Here is a 20,403-nt window from a genome sequence, read left to right as displayed (position 1 = left end):
TGCTTTATTTCCAACAGGTGATGAATGTAAAAGTGAGAATGAGGGGCAACTAGGGGAGGATTCCTCAGAAAGGACAGAGGGTGAAGCATTCAAGGAGACTGTTTGGAGCCAAAATGGGCCAGTGAGCCAATATGAAAGCCAGATGAAGGAGCTGAAAGCCAAATCCTTCTCATTTCAGGTGGGAGACTCCCATGAAATCTCAGTCCAGCAGGAAACAGAAAAAAGGGGGATTGCTTTCCCCAGTGTTCATAGTAGAATTTACTCTGAGGATGAATCGGATTTAATGTTTGCAAACACCTTCAGTCAGAGTGAAAACCTTACTGAATGTGAAACGCTTTATGAAGGGACAAGTTCCTACATATACCGGAATCAAAGTATTTGTGCAGATGAGAGACAGTCTATGAATTTGGATCTTGGTAAGATGAAGCATCCAAGGAGCCAAAAAGAGAAGCTGGAGTGTGGTAAATCGTTTGGTCAGGAGACCCATCTCTCGTCACACCAGATAATCCATGCAGGAGAGAAGCCGTACCAGTGCTCCGAATGTGGGAAATGCTTTCGTTGGAGTGCCCATCTCAAGGCACACCAGATAATCCACACCGGGGAGAAGCCATATCAGTGCGTGGAGTGTGGGAAATGCTTTGGTCGGAGTGCCCACCTCAAGTCACACCAGATCATCCACACCGGGGAGAAACCCTATAAATGTACAGAGTGTGGGAAGTGTTTCAGACACCATGGAAGCCTTAGCTTTCATCAACGGATGCACACAGGGGAGAAGCCATATACCTGCTCCGAATGTGGCAAGAGCTTCCACGACCAGTCCACCCTTGTCAAACATAAGAGAACCCACACTGGAGAGAAACCGTACACCTGTTCAGAGTGTGGGAAGAGCTTCAGTCAAAGTGCCAGCCTGACTTTACATCAGAAAACCCATGCCAAGAGAAACAGCTACATGAAACTAGCAATTACTGAATGCTGACATGGCTGTGTTGGTCTTTTCTCCTTACCTAACTAACAGTCAAATGGCATCTTAAAAATAAAACTCTATGTCAGGTGTCTGCAAAGTTTTTAAGCAGAGAGCTGGGTTCATGGTCCCTCGTTGGGAGGAGAAACTATAGTTTGAAAAAATAATGAACAAAGGAGGAGCAAAACAATATTTAAAATGAAGAACAATTTAGTCAATATAAACTTACCAGTGTTTCGGTGGGAAGACTACTGCAACGTGCTCTACATGGGGTTGCCTTTGAAGACTGTCCGGAAGCTTAAAATGGTGCAACGGTCGGCAGCCAGATTGCTAACAGGAGTGGCGCTGAAGGAGCATACAACTCCTCTGTTGCACCAGATAAAGCCCTGAATGGTTCTGGCCCAACTTACCTGTCTGAATGCATCTCCCTTTATGAACCATCTAGGACCTTGAGATCATCTTGGGGGGGGGGGGGGGCTGCTCTCGATCCCGCTTTCGTCACAAATACATCTGGCGGGGATGAGAGACAGGGACTTCTCAGTGGTGGCCCCTCGGCTATGGAACACCCTCCCTAGGTCAAGACATGGCTTTTTGAGCAAGTGTTCCTATGCAGAGTAACTGACATAAGAAAATGAAACGACTAGATGATGGAACCAGACAATGTTTTTAACAAGGAGACACTAGTTGTTTATGTTTTTATTAATTTGTTGTGGTTTTATATTATATATTAATGTTTTTAATTGTATTTATGATATTGTGTGCATCGAATTGTTGCCTGTAAACAATCTTGAGTTGTCTGCAGGCTGAGAAAGGCGGTATACAAATACAGGAAATAAATAAGTGTGGACTGCCTTGAGCTGATGAGATAGTCAAGTTAATTATGATTGCTGTTATTATGTACCTCCGGTGGCGCAGTAGGTTAAACCCAGGTTCGAATCCGGGGAGAGGCAGATGAGCTCCCTCTGTCAGCTTCAGCTCCTCATGCGGGGACATGAGAGAAGCCTCCCACAAGGATGATAAAAACATCAAATCATCCAGGCATCCCCTGGGCAATGTCCTTGCAGACAGCCAATTCTCTCACACCAGAAGTGACTTGCAGTTTCTCAAGTCGCTCCTGACACGACAAAAAAAAAGTAGTTTCAGATTTAAGGTGGCCCTGAGACTAAAGTTTAGGGTATGGGTGGGGCAAATGACCTTGCAGGGCCTCATTCAGGCCTCAGGACTTAGTTTGGGGACCCTTATACATGGGGACTCATGTATAAGTCTAGAAATCCTAGTCAAAAAATCAACCCCCTAAATCCTGGGTATACTTATCCACAGGTCAATGTAAGTAGGGTACCCTAGTTCTTTTTTTTAAAGGCCCATCTCTGTGTATAGAGTGAGAAAAAGTGAGAGCTTTTCCATCCTGGGAGAATGTAAAAGAAGCACTGACCCTCGCTGCTCTCAACCACAGCATTGTTTATGCCATTTTTTAATGCTTGGGTACAAAATGCTTGTAGGAGTCACATAGAGGGTGTCAAAATCCAACATTTTGGCCTCAAAACTTGACCACAATTTATACATGAAGATACTAACATGTGAGTATATACAATATCCTTGTGCACATAAGATATCTTATGGCGCAACTGCACTGTAGAATCAATGTCATTTGACATCATGTCTCTGTGTTATGGAGCTTTGGGATTTGTAGTTTGGTGAGGCACCGGACTCTAGTAGAGATTGCTAAGGACCATGTAAAACTACAGCTTCCATTATTCCATAGGTGCTTTCATTTATTTATTTATTTATTTGCGACATTTATATGCCACCCTTCTCACCCCGAAGGGGACTCAGAGCGGCTTACAAGAGATATATATATATATATATATATATATATACACACACACACACACACACACACACACATATACATACATACAATACATTATACCATTAGCAAAGTACATCAATATCAGCGCTACACATCACTATATTGTACTATACGATTATATTGTAATATTATTAGTGATATTACATATAATATAAAATATATAAATATAATATATTATTATTAGTATTCTACTGTATTGCATACCCTACAATCAATTTTAGTAGCATACGAGGTCTCTTCCTACTCTATGATTCTATCTATACATATAATAAAAGTGCAATCTACATCTAATGACCAATCAAGACCAAACTTGGCACACAGAGCCCCCATGACCCACTCTACATATTGCTGTAGTTTTGGAGGAGGGTTGATCATGGATGATGGGACTTTCAGTACCTTCACTCACATTCTGAGACCTCTGCGAACCCCATCCAATGACTGATCAAGACCAAACTTGGCACAGAGAGCCCCCATGACCCTATCTACATCCTGTTTCAGTTTGGAGGAGGGTGGACTTTGGATGATGGGACTTGCAGTACCTTCACTAACTTACTGAAACCACTGCCACCCTCATCCAATGACTGATAAAGACCAAATTTGGCACACAGAGCCCCCATGACCCACTCTATATCCTGCTGCTGTTTGGAGGAGGGTGGACCATGGATGATGGGACTTCAAGTTCCTTCACTCACTTCCTGAAAACAATGCAGCCGTTATCCAATGACCAATAAAGACCAAACTTGGCATACAGAACCGCCATTACCCACTTTCTCTAATAACCCGGGCAGCGCCGGGTCCCCAAGCTAGTGATTTGATAAAGAACAGTGAAAGCCTGGAAATTGAAATCATAGAATTGGAAGAGACCAGACCATCTAGTCCAACCCCCTGCTAGGCAGGAAAAGCACAATCAAAGCACCCCCCACGGAGGGCCATCCAACCTCTCTTTAAAAGCTTCCAAGTAAGGCGCGTCCACCACACTCCAAGGCAGAGAGTTCCACTGCTAAACAGCTCTTCTTAAAGATAGGGAGTTCTTCCTAATGTTCACGTAGAATCTTTCCTATAATTTGAATCCCTTCCTGATGATGTAAAATCCATTTTTAAAAAATTTAAGAAACACACTACCTTTTTTTCTTCTCCCCCCCCCTTCCTGTCAATTATTTTTATCTCCTCCTTTTCTTTCTTTACCTTTCCCCCCCTTCTCCTCTTTTTCATACTTCTTATCACCAGTTAGCTTTCTATTTCTATTATTTTTCAATTTCTCTCACTTTCGTAACGATTTAATGAAAAAAAACTTTAATAAAGACTATTATTTAAAAAATAATAATGGAGATATTTTGGGATGATACAAATCAGACATTTGTAATTGTTATCATGTCACTACTACTATACTTTTAAAGAGCCAGTATATGGAACGTGTTTTAATATTTATATTGTAAAGTTCTTATTGTACTTTTAAAGTATGTATATTTTATGTCACGGCCTATGGCTAGTACAATAACCATAGCCTCTCCCCACCGCCCTTGTTGTGTCAACTCCACTGGCTGCCTGTCCACTTCTGAGCTCAATTCAAAGTGCTGGTTCTGACCTATAAAGCTCTATACGGTTCTGGCCCAGCATACTTGTCTGAACGCATCTGCCTCTACGTCCCACCTCGTAACTTAAGATCATCTTAAGATTCTCTGAATAAGGAAACAATGCCTTGCTCTGATTAATTCTCTGCAATTGTCCTCAGAAGCATTTTACTACCCGTTGGGTTGGTCTCCCTACATTATCTTTCTCTGTGTTATTGTTTATATGTACCCGTAAATTCCGGCATATAAGACGACTGGGCGTATAAGACGACCCCCAACTTTTCCAGTTAAAATATAGAGTTAAGACGACTCCCATGCATAAGACTACACCCGCGTATAAGACGACCCCTGACTTTTGAGAAGATTTTCTTGGGTTAAAAAGTAGTCTTATACGCCAGAATATACTGTAAGTTATATTAATTGTACTGCTTTATTTGCTTGCTGTTTTGTTTTTACTAATGTGTTGTTGGGCTTGGCCTCATGTAAGCCTCCCCAAGTCCCCTTGGGGAGATAAATAAAGTATTATTATTATATATAATAATATAAAGATATTTTGTTGTTGTTGTTCATTCGTTCAGTCGTCTCCGACTCTTCGTGACCTCATGGACCAGCCCACGCCAGAGCTCCCTGTCGGCCGTTACCACCCTCAGCTCTCTCAAGGTCAGTCCAGTCACTTCAAGGATGCCATCCATCCATCTTGCCCTTGGTCGGCCCCTCTTCCTTTTGCCTTCCACTTTCCCCAGCATAATTGTCTTCTCTAGGCTTTCCTGTCTCCTCATGATGTGGCCAAAGTACTTCAACTTTGTCTCTAGTATCTTTCCCTCCAGTGAGCAGTCGGGCTTTATTTCCTGGAGGATGGACTGGTTGGATCTTCTCGCAGTCCAAGGCACTCTCAGAACTTTCCTCCAGCACCACAGTTCAAAAGCATCGATCTTCCTTCGCTCAGCCTTCCCTAAGGTCCAGCTCTCACATCCGTAGGTTACTACAGGGAATACCATGGCTTTGACTAGGCGGATCTTTGTTGCCAGTCTGATGTCTCTACTCTTTACTATTTTATCGAGATTGGACATTGCTCTCCTCCCAAGAAGTAAGCGTCTTCTGATTTCCTGGCCACAGTCTGCATCTGCAGTAATCTTTGCACCTAGAAATACAAAGTCTGTCACGGCCTCCACGGTTTCTCCCTCTATTTCCCAGTTGTCAATCATTCTTGTTGCCATAATCTTGGTTTTTTTGACGTTTAGCTGCAACCCGGCTTTTGCGCTTTCTTCTTTCACCTTGATTAGAAGGTTCCTCAGCTCCTCCTCACTTTCGGCCATCAGAGTGGTGTCATCTGCATATCTGAGGTTGTTAATGTTTCTTCCAGCCATTTTCACCCCAGCTTTGCATTCATCCAGCCCCGCACATCGCATGATGTGTTCTGCATACAAGTTAAAAAGGTTGGGTGAGAGGATGCAGCCTTGCCGTACGCCTTTCCCAATCTTGAACCAGTCTGTTGTTCCGTGGTCAGTTCTTACTGTTGCTACTTGGTCCTTGTACAGATTCCTCAGGAGAGAGACAAGGTGGCTTGGGATGCCCATCCCACTAAGAACTTGCCACAATTTATTATGATCCACACAGTCAAAGGCTTTAGAATAGTCAATGAAGCAGAAGTAGATGTTTTTCTGAAACTCCCTGCTTTTCTCCATTATCCAGCGGATATTGGCAATTTGGTCTCTCGTTCCTCTACCTTTTCTAAACCCAGCCTGAACATCTGGCAACTCTCGCTCCATGTATTGCTGGAGTCTTCCTTGCAGGATCTTGAGCATTACCTTACTGGCATGAGAAATAAGGGCCACTGTACGGAAGTTGGAGCAGTCCTTTGCATTTCCCTTTTTTGGTATGGGGATATAAGTTGATTTTTTCCAGTCTGATGGCCATTCTTGTGTTTTCCATATTTGCTGGCAAATGGCATGCATCACCTTGACAGCATCATCTTTTAAGATTTTAAACAGTTCAGCTGGGATCCCGTCGTCTCCTGCTGCCTTGTTGTTAGCAATGCTTCTTAAGGCCCATTCCACCTCACTCCTCAGGATGTCTGGTTCTAATTCATTCACCACACCGTCAAAGCTATCCTCAATATTATTATCCTTCCTATACAGATCTTCTGTATAGTCTCGCCACCTTCTCTATATATATATATATATAAACCCCTTTATCCCAGCTCCAGCAGACCTCTGAGGATGCTTGCCATAGATGCAGGCGAAACGTCAGGAGAAATGCCTCTGGAACATGGCCATATAGCCCGAAAAAAATCCACAAGAACTGAGTATTATTATTATTATTATTATTATTATTATTATTATCGGGGAGGCCCTGCTCTTGCTCCCGTCAACATTGCAAATGTGGCTGGCGGGGACGAGAGACAGGGCCTTCTCGGCTGTAGCCCCCCGCCTGTGGAACGCGCTTCCAAATGAAATACGATCGACCTCATCCCTCCTGGCATTCAGGAAGAAATTAAAATCTTGGTTTTGGGACCAGGCTTTCGGACAATAAACATAAAGCAGCACTTTGACTGGAAATGGATTGGCAAGGAGATATATATGAGGATACGGTTTTATTGTTCTATCAATGGGTTTGTGGACTGAGTATTGCTTTTAATTTAATGACTGTTATGATGATTTAATAATAATAAAAAACTTTATTTATACCCCGTCACCATTTCCCCAATGGGGACTCGGAGCGGCTTACATGGGACCAAGCCCAGACAACATGTTACAGCAAAATAAAACCAGAACATAAACAACAGGCAACATCATCAAAATCACATAGAAAAAAAGTATAAACACAGTAGCAAAATAACATTCCAATAAACTTACTTACTTAGGCAATCCCTCGTTGGCGAGTAGGATAGTCTTCCGTGATCAGTGTTCTTGCGAGTCTGTAGGTGGCTGTGGAGCCCTATTCTTGACCTGCATCTTCTCCCACAGTGAAGGCATTGGTTTCCAGGTGGAAGGTGGTCTCGGTCAGGGCTGGCTTGACGCGCCTTCCTCCTGGCACGTTTCTCTCTTTCACCCTCCATTCGCGCCTCTTCAAATTCTGCAGCACTGCTGGTCACAGCTGACCTCCAGCTGGAGTGCTCACAGGCCAGGGCTTCCCAGTTCTGAGTGTCTATGTCAGAGTTTTTAAGGTTGGCTTTGAGCCCATCTTTGAATCTCTTTTCCTGTCTTCCAACATTCTGTTTTCCGTTCTTGAGTTTGGAATAGAGCAACTGCTTTGGGAGACGGTGGTCGGGTATCTGGACAACATGGCCATTCCAGCAGAGTTGATGGTGGAGGAGCATCGCTTCAGTGCTGGTGGTCATTGCTTCTTCCAGCACACTGACCTGCATCTTCTTCCGCAGTGAGGGCATCGGTTTCCAGGTGGAAGGTGGTCTCGGTCAGGGCTGGCTTGACGCGCCTTCCTCCTGGCACGTTTCTCTCTTTCACCCTCCATTCGTGCCTCTTCAAATGCTGCAGCACTGCTGGTCACAGCTGACCTCCAACTGGAGCACTCAAGGGCCAGTAAACACAATAAACACAACCAGGATAACAGTGGGCGGGCCACATGTACAGGATAAAATGATTAAAAACTCTAATGAGATAAAAATAGGAGCAGGTTATTTGCAGGGAGCTCATAAAAACACACAACCCTGTGATTTGGTTATAATTAATTGCTATTGCAACAAAGATCTGCCTAGTCAAAGCCATGGTATTCCCTGTAGTAACCTACGGATGTGAGAGCTGGACCTTAGGGAAGGCTGAGCAAAGGAAGATTGATGCTTTTGAGCTGTGGTGTTGGAGGAAAGTTCTGAGAGTGCGAGAAGATCCAACCAGTCCATCCTCCAGGAAATAAAGCCCGACTGCTCATTGGAGGGAAGGAGACTAGAGACAAAGTTGAAGTCCTTTGGCCACATCATGAGGAGACAGCAAAGCCTAGAGAAGACAATGATGCTGGGGAAAGTGGAAGGAAAAAGGAAGAGGGGCCGACCAAGGGCAAGATGGATGGATGGCATCCTTGAAGTGACTGGACTGACCTTGAAGGAGCTGGGGGTGGTGACGGCCGACAGGGAGCTCTGGCGTGGGCTGGTCCATGAGGTCACGAAGAGTCGGAGACGACTGAACGAATGAACAACAATTGCTATTGTTTTAACTGTACGTATTTATGGTTTTATACTGTGTTATTGATTTGTGGCTTCAAATTGCTGCCTTTGTTAGCTGCTGGGGGTTGAGAAGGGCAGGGTAAAAATGCTGTAAATAAATAAATAAACAATTCAAAATGTTAACAAGTTTAGATCATGAGCACGATGGAGGTGTTAGCAAAAATACAATACATAAAGCAAAACAGAATGGTAATTCTAGAATATATTTGGGGGGGGGAGTCCTTCTTTGCACTTTTTCTTATGGATCAGATGTAAAAATGACTTATTAAAAAATATATTGTCGAAGGCTTTCATGGCTGGAATCACTGGGCTCTTGTGGGTTTTTTCGGGCTATAGAGCCATGTTCTAGAGGCATTTCTCCTGACGTTTCGCCTGCATCTATGGCAAGCATCCTCAGAGGTTGTGAGGTCTGTTGGAAGTAGGAAAAATGGGTTTGTATATCTGTGGAATGACTGGGGTGGGGCAAGGAGCTCTTCCCTGCTGCAGTTAGGTGTGAATGTTTAGCTGATCACCTTCATTAGCATTTGAAGGCCTGCCTGAGCCTGGGAAAATCTGTTGCTGGGAGGTGTTGATCTGTGCCTGGTTTTTTCCTCTATGTTGTTTAGCTGTTATAATTTTAGAGTTTTTTAATACTGGTAGCCAGACTTTGTTCATTTTCATGGTCTCTTCCTTTCTGTTGAAATTGTCCACATGCTTGTGGATTTCAATGGCTTCTCTGTGTAGTCTGACATGGTGGTTGTTGGAGTGGTCCAGCATTTCTGTGTTCTCAAATAATATGCTATTAAAAAATAGTCAGAGGATTTTTTTCCCTGCTGAGAAAAGCATTTCCTCTCATCTTCCAAAGCCACAGTGTTTCCAAAACTCTGCTCTTCCAGGCATTTTTGGACTTCAGTTCCCAGAAATCCTGGTCCAAGGAAGCGGAGGCTTCTGGGAGTTGAAGTCCAACGCCTGGAGGACCAACGGCTGCTTGAAGGCAAACCTTAGAGATCTGGAACTACAGGTGGCTAGAGAGGACTTCCTGGAGTGTTGTGTTTTGCCCGGATGTGGGCTGTGTCTTCCTCCCCTTCCTGGTTGGGCTTCTCCTCCAAAAGAGGCTTCTTGGGGAACTCGTGGCTTTGGCTTTTCTTTCTTTGGAGGATTTTGGAGGAAAAGCCGGAGTTGTTGGATTTAGATGGAAGGAACTGGAGGGATGAAGGTGAGTGAAGGCAGAGGGAGGGAAGTAGAGGGAAATAAGGAAAGGTTGGTCTGATGGGAAGTGTTGCAACTCCACCTTTGGGAGCAGGATGAGGAAGAGCAGGAGGGTTGCAACTGGAGTGTCCTGGGATGCATCTCCACTGGAGAAGGAGTGCACTTCACTCCCCTGACACTGCCCTGGCTCAATGCTGGGGGATCCTGGGAATTGCAGTTTCCCAAGTTCCTTTCCCTTCTCTGCCAAAGAGTGCTGGTGCCTCCCCAAACTACAGCTGCCCTGATCCCATAGCATTGAGTCTTAGCAGTTCAAAGGGGCACCAAACTGCATTCATAGAATCAAAGAAACATAGAATCAAAGAGTTGGAAGAGACCTCATGGGCCATCCAGTCCAACCCCCTGCCAAGAAGCAGGAATATTGCATTCAAATCACCCCTGACAGATGGCCATCCAGCCTCTGTTTAACTGCTTCCAAAGAAGGAGCCTCCACCACACTCCGGGGCAGAGAGTTCCACTGCTGAACGGCTCTCACAGCCAGGAAGTTCTTCCTCATGTTCAGATGGAATCTCCTCTCTTGTACTTTGAAGCCATTGTTCCATTGCGTCCTAGTCTCCAGGGAAGCAGAAAACAAGCTTGCTCCCTCCTCCCGGTGGCTTCCTCTCACATATTTATACATGGCTATCATATCCCCTCTCAGCCTTCTCTTCTTCAGGCTAAACATGCCCAGCTCCTTAAGCCGCTCCTCATAGGGCTTGTTCTCCAGACCTTTTATCATTTTAGTTGCTCTCCTCTGGACACATTCCAGCTTGTCAATATCTCTCTTGAATTGTGGTGCCCAGAATTGGACACAATATTCCAGGTGTGGTCTAACCAAAGCAGAATTGAGGGGTAGCATTACTTCCCTAGATCTAGACACTAGGCTCCTATTGATGCAGGCCAAAATCCCATTGGCTTTTTTTGCCGCCACATCACATTGTTGGCTCATGTTTAACTTGTTGTCCACGAGGACTCCAAGATCTTTTTCACACGTACTGCTCTCGAGCCAGGCATTGTCCCCCATTCTGTATCTTTGCATTTCGTTTTTCCTGCCAAAGTGGAGTATCTTGCATTTGTCACTGTTGAACTTCATTTTGTTAGTTTTTCCCATCTCTCTAATCTGTCAAGATTGTTTTGAATTCTGCTCCTGTCCTCCGGACTATTGGCTATCCCTCCCAATTTGGTGTCGTCTGCAAACTTGATGATCCTGCCTTCTAACCCTTCATCTAAGTCATTAATTCCACAGTGGAGAGGCACCCTCAGTTATTGTGACCAGTTTAATTCCATTTCCAAGTGTATTTTCTGCATGTGTTTCGTTGTCTTGCTCTTTCAAGTTGTGTCCCAATTAAGGGAAGCAAAGAGGGATAATAAACACGAAAACAAAAAAAAAGTTGATGAGGAGCAGGGCAGTGGTTGGTGAAGGAGGGAAAGTGGGACCCAAAAAGGTGGAATGGGAACCTTGAGGACATCTAGTCCAGCCCCTGCTCCCACTTTAGAGCCAAGTTTATTTATTTACAGTATTTATATTCTGCCCTTCTCCCCCCGCAGGGGACTCATGGTGGATTACAATGTACATATACATGGCAAACATTCAATACTATAGGCACACAACATATATAGACAGATATTCAGAGGCTATTTAACAATCCAGTTTTTTTCCTGAGGGTATTCTGGCCACCAGGGGAGCTGTTGCTTCACCGTCCATTTGTGACACTTATGATGTACTTCCTTATTTCTTGCATGCTTGCTGGAGATTTTTATGGCCTCGTAAATTAATTACATTAGCCTCCCCACATAAGTGGTACCTAAATTTCCTACTTGACAGATGCAACTGTCTTTTGGGCTGCAAAGATCAACAACAATCTACACAACATTCAATGCCATGGACACACAACACATATAGACAACACATATAGACAGACAATTGTAGTTCACTTACATCCATATGCATTTTCCGACTTTTTCTATCAAATAGCATTACAAATTAGCTAACCCAGGCATTGCCGGGAACCTAAGTTAGCATAAAATAAAAATGACTTCCAAACTCCTGGGACTGATATCCACTGGAGCTTACCATAATAGCATCATGCTGGAGGCATCCTCTCTAGAAATTTTCTAGGTCCTCCTCTAGGATTGTGGCGCAGCTGGCTGAGTGTCACCTGCATTAAGATCACTCTGACCAAAAGATCATGAGTTCAAAGCCAGCCCGGGTTGGCCCGGGTTTCCAACCATTGTGTAGCCTGTTGTCGACCTTTGCAACCTGAAAGACAGTTGCATCTGTCAAGTAGGAAAATTAGGTACCACCTTAAAAGTGTGGGGAGGCTAAATTTAACTAATTTATGAGGCCATAAAGAAGCACTCCAGCGGGAAGCATGCAAGGAATGCGGAGGTACTTCATCAGCCTCGCAGATGGCCGATGAAAGCGACAGCTCACCTGGCGGCCAGAAAAAGTTAAATAGCCTCTGTGTATGTCTATATATGTTGTAAGTCAAAATTGGCATTGAATGTTTGCCATATATGTGTACACTGTAATCCGCCCTGAGTCCCCTGTGGGGTGAGAAGGGCGGAATAGAAAAGCTGTAAATAAATAAATAAATAATACTGTAGTGTGCTTTCACCAGATGTTACCATAAAGCCACACTGGAGGACCTTTCCCTTGATAGATTGTCACCATGTCATGTTGAGGGGGCTTGCGTGTTCAAATCAACCTTCAGGCATAACCATCAAAGTCATGTGTGCCCAGTAGGGGCCACGGGAGGATCCAGACCAAAAATAATCTGAAGACGTCAACGGCGGAACAGACAGACGACAACATGTTACATGTCACAATGGCTTTGAAGATGGAAGAAGGCTGCAACAGATGAGAAGCTGCTGTTGTCGTGTAAACCATGCCACTGGATGGGACCTTAATTCTGCGAAGATCTCCACACATAAATCAAATTCACGCACGAAAATTAAAACAAAATCAACAAAACTCCTATGGTGTTCAGCGAGTGGCAATGGGGGCAGGACTGTGAAATCTGGAAACCCCTAGTCACAGACTGACAGATGGGTGGTGGAAATGGATTCAGTCATTCTACCTCCAGGTCCGAGGAAGTTGAGTAGTCCAGCAGCTACATCCATGACTGTGCAGCACTTTTTAGGATGCATGCACTTGACCCGCCCATGCACTTGACCCGCCCTATTTGTTTAACTTTTATTATGTTATTTTGCTTTGTTCATTTTATTTTGTGATTTTATGTATCTTGTTCTGATGTAATTTTTTCCCGTTGTTTTGTATTTTATTTTACTGTATTGTATTTTTGGGCTTGGCCTCATGTGAGCTGCCTCGAGTCCCCTTCAGGGAGATGTTGGCTGGGTATAAATAAAGGTAGTTATTATTATTATTATTATCATCATCTTTTCATGGTTGCCTATTCAGTGAGCAGTTCCATTCCAGCCCTGCTTCTTTGCTTTCATAACTCTTCCTCTTTAATATCTGAATGCCTCCTTTATTTTCTTTCCGTTTTCCAGGCAGAAAGCTCCCTGTGGATGTTTAGACTGCTCCTGTAGCGTCCAGCATTCCCCACAGTTTCAGGCTACTATCCAAGGATGGAAATGGAGACTCGAGAAGACATTACAAGTTTCACACCAGGGCAGGTGCTACGGGAAGTGAGAGGGAGCTGCCATGTTGGAACGACAGAGGTATTCCTGCCAAGGAGACCAATGGAGGTGAAGCAGGAGCCCAACAAAGACTCGCTTCAGCAGTGGGAAAGCCAATGGCAGGAGTTCCTGAAGAGTGTGGAAGACCCTCACGCAAACTGGGGGGCCTCTGAGTCGAGGGAGGAGCCGTGGGACGACGCCAAAGCCTTCCTGGCCTCCTTTGAGCAAGTGGCCCAAGCCTGCCGGTGGCCCAAGGAAGAGTGGGTGCCCAGGCTCCTGCCAGCATTGAGCGGAGAGGCCAAGCGGGCCTTCACTGGCCTGGAGGCTGAAAGCAGGGAGGATTACGGGAAAGTGAAGGCTGCCATCTTGCATGGGGACGCCATGCGGCGGGAGGCGCAGCGGCAGTGTTTCAGGCATTTCCGCTACCGGGAAGCTGAGGGGCCGAGAGGGACTTACGGCCAGCTTCAGGAACTGTGTTGCCGGTGGCTGAAAGCTGAAAGGCATTCAAAGGAGCAGATCCTGGAGCTGCTGATCTTGGAGCAGTTCTTGGCCGTCCTGCCTCCAGAGATAGAGGCCTGGGTCAAGGAATGTGGTCCAGAGACATGCTCCCAGGCGGTGGCCATGGCTGAGGACTTTCTCCAAAAGCAGCGAGAGGAAGAGGCCAAGAGGCAGGCAAACCAGGTGAGGACAGTTCATTGGGTTCCAGGCTTCCCAAAGGGCTGTTTTGTGCAAGGTGCCAACAGATCTTCATTTATCAAGCCAGGTTGTGTGTTTTGGTATGAAGATAGTAAAATGTAGCCTGTATGGGGCTATCTATAACCCTTCTTAGGTCTCCCAGTATCTCTTCTGCTCCAGTAGTTAATTCTCAGTTTACTGTGTGGTTTTATAAAGGCCTCTTTTGTACCTGAAACTGCCATGGAAGGAAAAAAACAATTCCCATAAGGAGATGAGGGATACTGAGTTATTTATTTAAGAAAAAAAGTTGAAATACAGTGGGGGTGAGGAGTGTTCTGCAAAGGGCAACTGCAGCCCCATCAAATGTCCAGGCAGTAGATTGAAAGTGGGATTATGACTTGCGAAATCTTGGTTCAAAACCCTAGTGGACCACAAAATGCATTGTGTGACTATGGGCTAGTTATTTTCTTTGGCTCTGATCTGCCTCGCAAATATTTTGAGGACTATGTAAAGCAGAGGAAAGCCATATATGTAAAATATACATTTAGCTAACAAGTGATACATATTTTAGGTGCTGTTGGAGGAAGAGGAGGCGGTGGGTTCCCCTGAAGCTGGCCAAGTCCTACCTGAGATTGAGCAGAAGAAGCTTAGTATGAAGACCAAACAGGAAGATGATGACGGAAATGCTGGACTCTTGGGTAAGAAGAACAGGCTGTTTGTTTCCTTGTACTACCCACAGCACTGTGGCTGCTTCTCCCTTTGAATAGGGCCTTAGACCAGTGGTTCTCATCCTGTGGGTCCCCAGATGTTTTGGCCTTCAACTCCCAGAAATCCTAACAGCTGGTAAATTGGCTGAGATTTCTGGGAGTTATAGGCCAAAACACCTGGGGACCTATAGGTTTAGAGCCAGTTCCTTAGACCTTTGGATTGCCTGAGCCCAAGGTTCTGCCAGGTACATGGGGCTCCCAGCTCCTTTAATGCTTTGCCAGAGGTGATTGAAGGTTGTAGTATCTGGAAGGCCAAAGCTTCTCCTTCCATGGGATAAGTTAGGGACTGTATGGGCAGACTCCTGGCCTGGAAATCCTCATCATCTCTGGTCAGTCCTCACCTGGATTATTGTATCCAGTATGTTTCCAGAGGAAACATACCATAGAATCACACTGGAGGATCTAGCAAATTCCTAGACAGATAATTTTCCATTAAGTGTAAGTAAGCGAAATGGTACATGTGGATTCTGCTGTTTTGGAAGCTATAAAATACTTCTAGTATTTTGAGTGATGGGGTTATCTGTGGGTCCTGTAACGGCATAGAGTTATAGAGTTGAAAGAGACAGCACAGACCATCCAGTTCATCTCCATTCTGCCACGCTCAAAGTATCCCCTACAGATGGCCATCCCATCACTGTTTAAAAACTTCCAGAGAAGGAGACACCACATTTCCTGCAATAATGCGTGGGCACAGTTGCCGTCTTAGTTTGTGGCAAAGTCCTGTACCTTTCTCATAATCTGTGTTGTGTGTGGGACTCACATAAATGTCCCCTATAAAACAACTGGTTTATATTATGCACTCTTACAACAAAAACAACTTGCAAGTGGGTTGTTGTAGGTTTTTCGGGCTGTATAGCCATGTTCTAGAAGCATTTTCTCCTGACATTTTGCCTGCATCTATGGCAGGCATCCTCAGAGGTTGTGAGGTCTCACATCCTCTGAGGATGCCTGCCATAGACGCCAGGAGAAAATGCGTCTAGAACATGACCATACAGTCCGAAAAACTTACAACCCAATGAAGCCTTCGACAACAAGCAAGTGTGTGGAAGTGTGTGGTCTAAGCAGACCACGTGGTCTGCAGCCCCTCGTACAACTTCTCAGGAAGCTGCATATCAGAACACAGATGCAAAACAGTAATCAACAGGCTCATACATAAATAGATGACTAGAGAAGGTTTGAAGAAGGTTGTCATTTCCAACACCACCTCTATTTAAAAACCTCCAGAGAAGGAGACTCCGCATTACCCGAGAAGATGACTGGGCACAGCTGCCCTCTTAGTTTGTGGCAAAGGCTTGTACTGTTCTCATAGTTCATGTTGTGTGTGGGTTGATGATTGTTGTTATGCCTGATGAAGGATCTGTATAAGGGAAATATTCTGCATAAATAAACACGAAGCTTGTTGAACTACAGAAATGGATGCTGTGCAATGAACAGAAGGAAAGGAAAAACGGTCTACAGTCCAATTTCTCTTTCAGATCTTATCCAAGATTCAGAAACTTTCACAGACTATACAATTTTCCTTGGTCAGTGAAAAGACAGAAAGGAGGGATGATCCTAACTTCCCCAGGGAAGAATTTCCAAAGACTTGGGAGCAACCAGTGTGTCTCGTTCCCCGCAAACCTTTCTGAGAAGCTTTCGTGTGGCATTATGAGGCTGGGTCTTAATTTGCCCTCTGCTTTATTTCCAACAGCTGATGAATGGAAAAGTGAGCATGAGGGGCAACTAAGTGAGGATTCCTCGCAAAGAACAGAGTGTGGACCTTTGAAGAGGAAGGTTTGGAACCTCGATGGGCGAGCGAGCCAAGACGGAAGCCGTATGGAGAAGCCAAAAGCCAAACTCTTCCAGTTACCGGTGGGAGAGTTCCACGAAATTGCAGTCCAGCAGAAAAGTGAAAAAGGCAAGAAGGGGATTGCTTTCCCCAGTGTTCATTGGAGAATTCACCCCGAGGACCAAACTGATTTGATGTTTGTAAAGACTTTCAATCAAAGTGGAAACCTCACTGAATGTGAAATGCTTTCTGAAGGGACAGGTTCGTACATATACCTGAATCAAAGCACTTCTGCAGATGAGAGACAGTATATGAATTCGGACCTTACGCAGGAGTTGGAAGAGAGGTCTGAGGGGGATTTTCAGATGGAGTCTCCCGAAAGTTTTCCCACGTGTGGTCGTGCCTCCCCAGGGGGCAGTGGGCGGAATGAGGGACGTGTAGGTTTTGAGGGTGGACCTTTACCCCTGGTGCTTGGAAGGCCTAGGTCCTCCGTCTGGGACCACTTCCAGGTGCGGCTAGAGGATCGCACGCAGGCGGTGTGCAAGCACTGCAAAAGAAAAGTCAGTAGGGGCAAAAATATAAAACATTTGTCTACGACGGGGATGCAGATGCACCTCAAGAGGCACCACCCCTTGCAAGCTGGCATGACTCAGACTGGGACTGGTTGCGGCATAAGCAGCAGCAAGGCTCCTTCCAGCCTGCCTGCGGCTGGAAGGGAGAAGAGGCAGGCCACCCTAGAGCAGTGGGACACAATCAGGGCCAAGGACAGAGTGGGTGGCAAGCTGCCCACGGTCAAGGAGATCACCCAGTGCTTGGGAGAGATGCTGGCTCTCGACAACCTGCCCTTCCTGATGGTGGAGCAGGAAGGATTTTGTCGCTTGATGGCACTGGTGGCTCCCCACTACAAGGTCCCCTCACATAACACCTTCTCAAGGACGGTGGTGCCATCCCTGTATCATGGCTGCAGGGAACATGTTGAGCAGTTGCTGGATGGCGCCGGATGGACGTCCATCCATTTCACCACAGACATTTGGTCCGGCACTGGTGAAGGCAATGCGTACCTCTCCCTCACAGGGCACTGGTGGGGGAGAGAGGGCCCCATGGAGACAGGACATCGCTGGGCCCTGCTCCACGTTGAAGTGATGGACAAGGCCCACACACCTGCCGAGATTCACCAGGCCATAGACCGCATGCTAGAGGAGTGGCTGTCGGAGAGGCAGCAGCTCAGCCGTGGTTTTATGGTAACAGATAACAGGGCAAATATTGTACGGGCAATGGAGGACGCTGGCTTCCGAGGCGTGAGCTGTCTGGCGCACATGCTTCACCTCACCATCTGTGAAGGGCTAGGGCTGGCTAGTACTCCCTCTACAGAGACCCTCCCGAGCGGCGTCCAGGACATCACTAAACTGATTGATCGGTGCCGCAAGATCGTGAACCACCTCCACTGCAGCATCAAGGCTAGAAGACTGCTACGGGGGAGGCAGGCTATGGATCGGGTCCCACAACACAAGCTGTTGCTGGACGTCCCCACCCGATGGAGCTCCATTTTCTTGATGCTGCAATGGCTTGTGGAGCATCAGGAGGTGATCCAGCGTCTCGCCCTGGAATTGGAGGGTCTTGGCCCTGTGCAGACGCCCCTGTCAGCGCATGATTGGGACTGCATCTCCCAGCTGGTCTCCGTGCTCCAGCCCTTCCTGGAGGCCACAGAGACCCTGAGTTCTTCAACAGCCCTTCTCAGTCACGTGATCCCTCTGGTGCTGGGACTGAAGGAGCACTTGGAAAGTCTAGGGAGGGGCAGTTCGCTTCCAACCCTGGCTGGGACGTTGACCCCCCAGGTGCAGGCGGTGGTGACATCCTTGTCTAGTGCCGTCACCAAACACTTGGAGCCACTCTTCAGCAGTAGGGCGCACATGTTGGCTGGCATGTGTGATCCACGCATGAAGGTCACCGTATGCGCCGACAATGAGGCTGCACACTGGAAGGCTGAACTGGTGTCAGCGGTCAGGGCAGCATACCTGCACAGGGGCGGAGAGGGAGAAGGTGAGGCTGGCACACTTGGTACCACCACCTTGTCACCCCCATCTGCACCAGAGACCCTGAGCAGCACTACTAGCAGGGAATCGCCTGTCCCCATGGCTGGCAGGCGGCAGCATCAGGAGAACGGGTACTTTACCAGGGCCTTGGCAAAGATGGTTGGGCCCAAGTACAGGAGAGACAAAGCGGAGGTTTCGGTAAACCAGTACCTGGAGGAGCCGGTGGAGGATCTATCCTGCGACCCCTTGGCTTACTGGGCATCCCGGAGCCAGATGTGGCAGGATCTGGCAACGGTTGCTCGGGAGTACCTCAGCTGTCCTCCAACCAGTGTGCTGAGTGAGAGGGTGTTTGGCATGGCTGGAGATGTTGTCACACGTCACTGGACCATGATGGACCCTGCCTTAGTGGAACAGCTGGTGTTCCTCAAGACCAACCTGCCCCTTCTGGGCTTCCCGGACTTGGACCCCCAGCTGAGTTGAGTGTGGCAGGCACTCACTGGTGCTGCAGAACTCCCACTCCCTCAATTTGAATTTGCTGACATTTGCAAATTCATCATGTTTCCTGCTATCATCATGTTTCCTGCTATCCTAAACGCCGAAAATGACATTTTTTACAGGGGATGAGTGGCTGGGTGCATATTTAAAGTTAATATCAGCATGTCTTAAATAAATATATTTCCAGGTTTTGATTTCCAAGCTCATTCATTGTTTTTTTGTTTTTTCTTGGAATGACCAATAGACATTCTGTTGAAAAATTAACATTATAGTATTCCCTCACTCATCACGGGTGTTACGTTCCAGGACCACCTGCAAAAAGTGAAAATCCGCAAAGTAGGGGCGCTATATTTATTTTAATGTTTATAATAATAATAATAAATAATAAGATTTTATTTATACCCCGCTCCATCTCCCCCGGAGGGACTCGGGGCGGCTTACATGTGGCCACGCCCATCAGTACAATAAACACAATATTACACAAAAACATAACAAAACCGGAAAATAAAATACATAAAATGCAAAACCAATATAATAGACGACACAGCAATATAAAATCAAACATTAAAACACAAAGGAATTACATTGGGCGGGGCCAAAATTTAAAATTTTTAAACATTGGGAGATAAGGCAATGTAAAATTGGCAGGATACATTATTTTAGTAGTTATACACTATTTTAAGTCTTTATAAACCCTCCACACACACTTATACACTGCATAACCCTTCTTGAACATGTTGTTCACGTAATCCTCGGCTCCGGCTTTATCCTCAGAGGCAGCCTCTCCATACAGACAAATGCTCTTAAGTCCATATTGAAAAACCGCAAAACAGCGAGTCCGCAAAAAGTGAACCACGAAGTAGCAAGGGACCACTATATAGTTTAAGGAATAAATACCTTGAGTATAAAGTAACAGCAATGAGCAAGGAATTAGTTTTAGCCTAATCCTCATAATGAACTCCAGGACCTACTCTTGCAACCAAAGAGATACAATAGAGTCTCACTTATCCAGTCTTTGCTCGTGTAACATTCTGTTTTATACAACACAGTCTGCCCCCCGAATCCACAACTGTTTCAATACATGCCGAGAAGGACATTTCATCTTTGGCTCCATTCACAGCCAGGTGTAGTAGCCGAGGATGAAACATTGACTGTAGTGTGGTGTAGACACTCTGTGCCAGAGATCTGTAGGCCAAAACAAGAGAACTACAACACAGAGT

The 20,403-nt window shown here is 45.8% G+C and overlaps 1 protein-coding gene across 1 annotated transcript in view; it reads left to right on the top strand.

Moving 5' to 3' along the window:
* Positions 1-20,403, top strand: part of LOC132765961 (zinc finger protein 208-like) — a 68,714-nt gene that overhangs the window by 43,406 nt on the left and 4,905 nt on the right. Inside the window, exons 11-14 of the mRNA XM_067463920.1 lie at positions 18-971; positions 9,455-9,579; positions 13,356-14,126; positions 14,692-14,818. Coding sequence (XP_067320021.1) covers positions 18-971; positions 9,455-9,579; positions 13,356-14,126; positions 14,692-14,818 — 1,977 coding nt within the window. The remainder of the gene's footprint in view (positions 1-17; positions 972-9,454; positions 9,580-13,355; positions 14,127-14,691; positions 14,819-20,403) is intronic.

The sequence above is a fragment of the Anolis sagrei genome, chromosome 2 (assembly GCF_037176765.1).
Source record: "Anolis sagrei isolate rAnoSag1 chromosome 2, rAnoSag1.mat, whole genome shotgun sequence".
Taxonomy (NCBI): Eukaryota; Metazoa; Chordata; class Lepidosauria; order Squamata; family Dactyloidae; genus Anolis; species Anolis sagrei.
The sequence above is the reverse complement of the archived record's forward strand: the minus strand, read 5'-3'. Positions and strand labels throughout refer to the sequence as shown.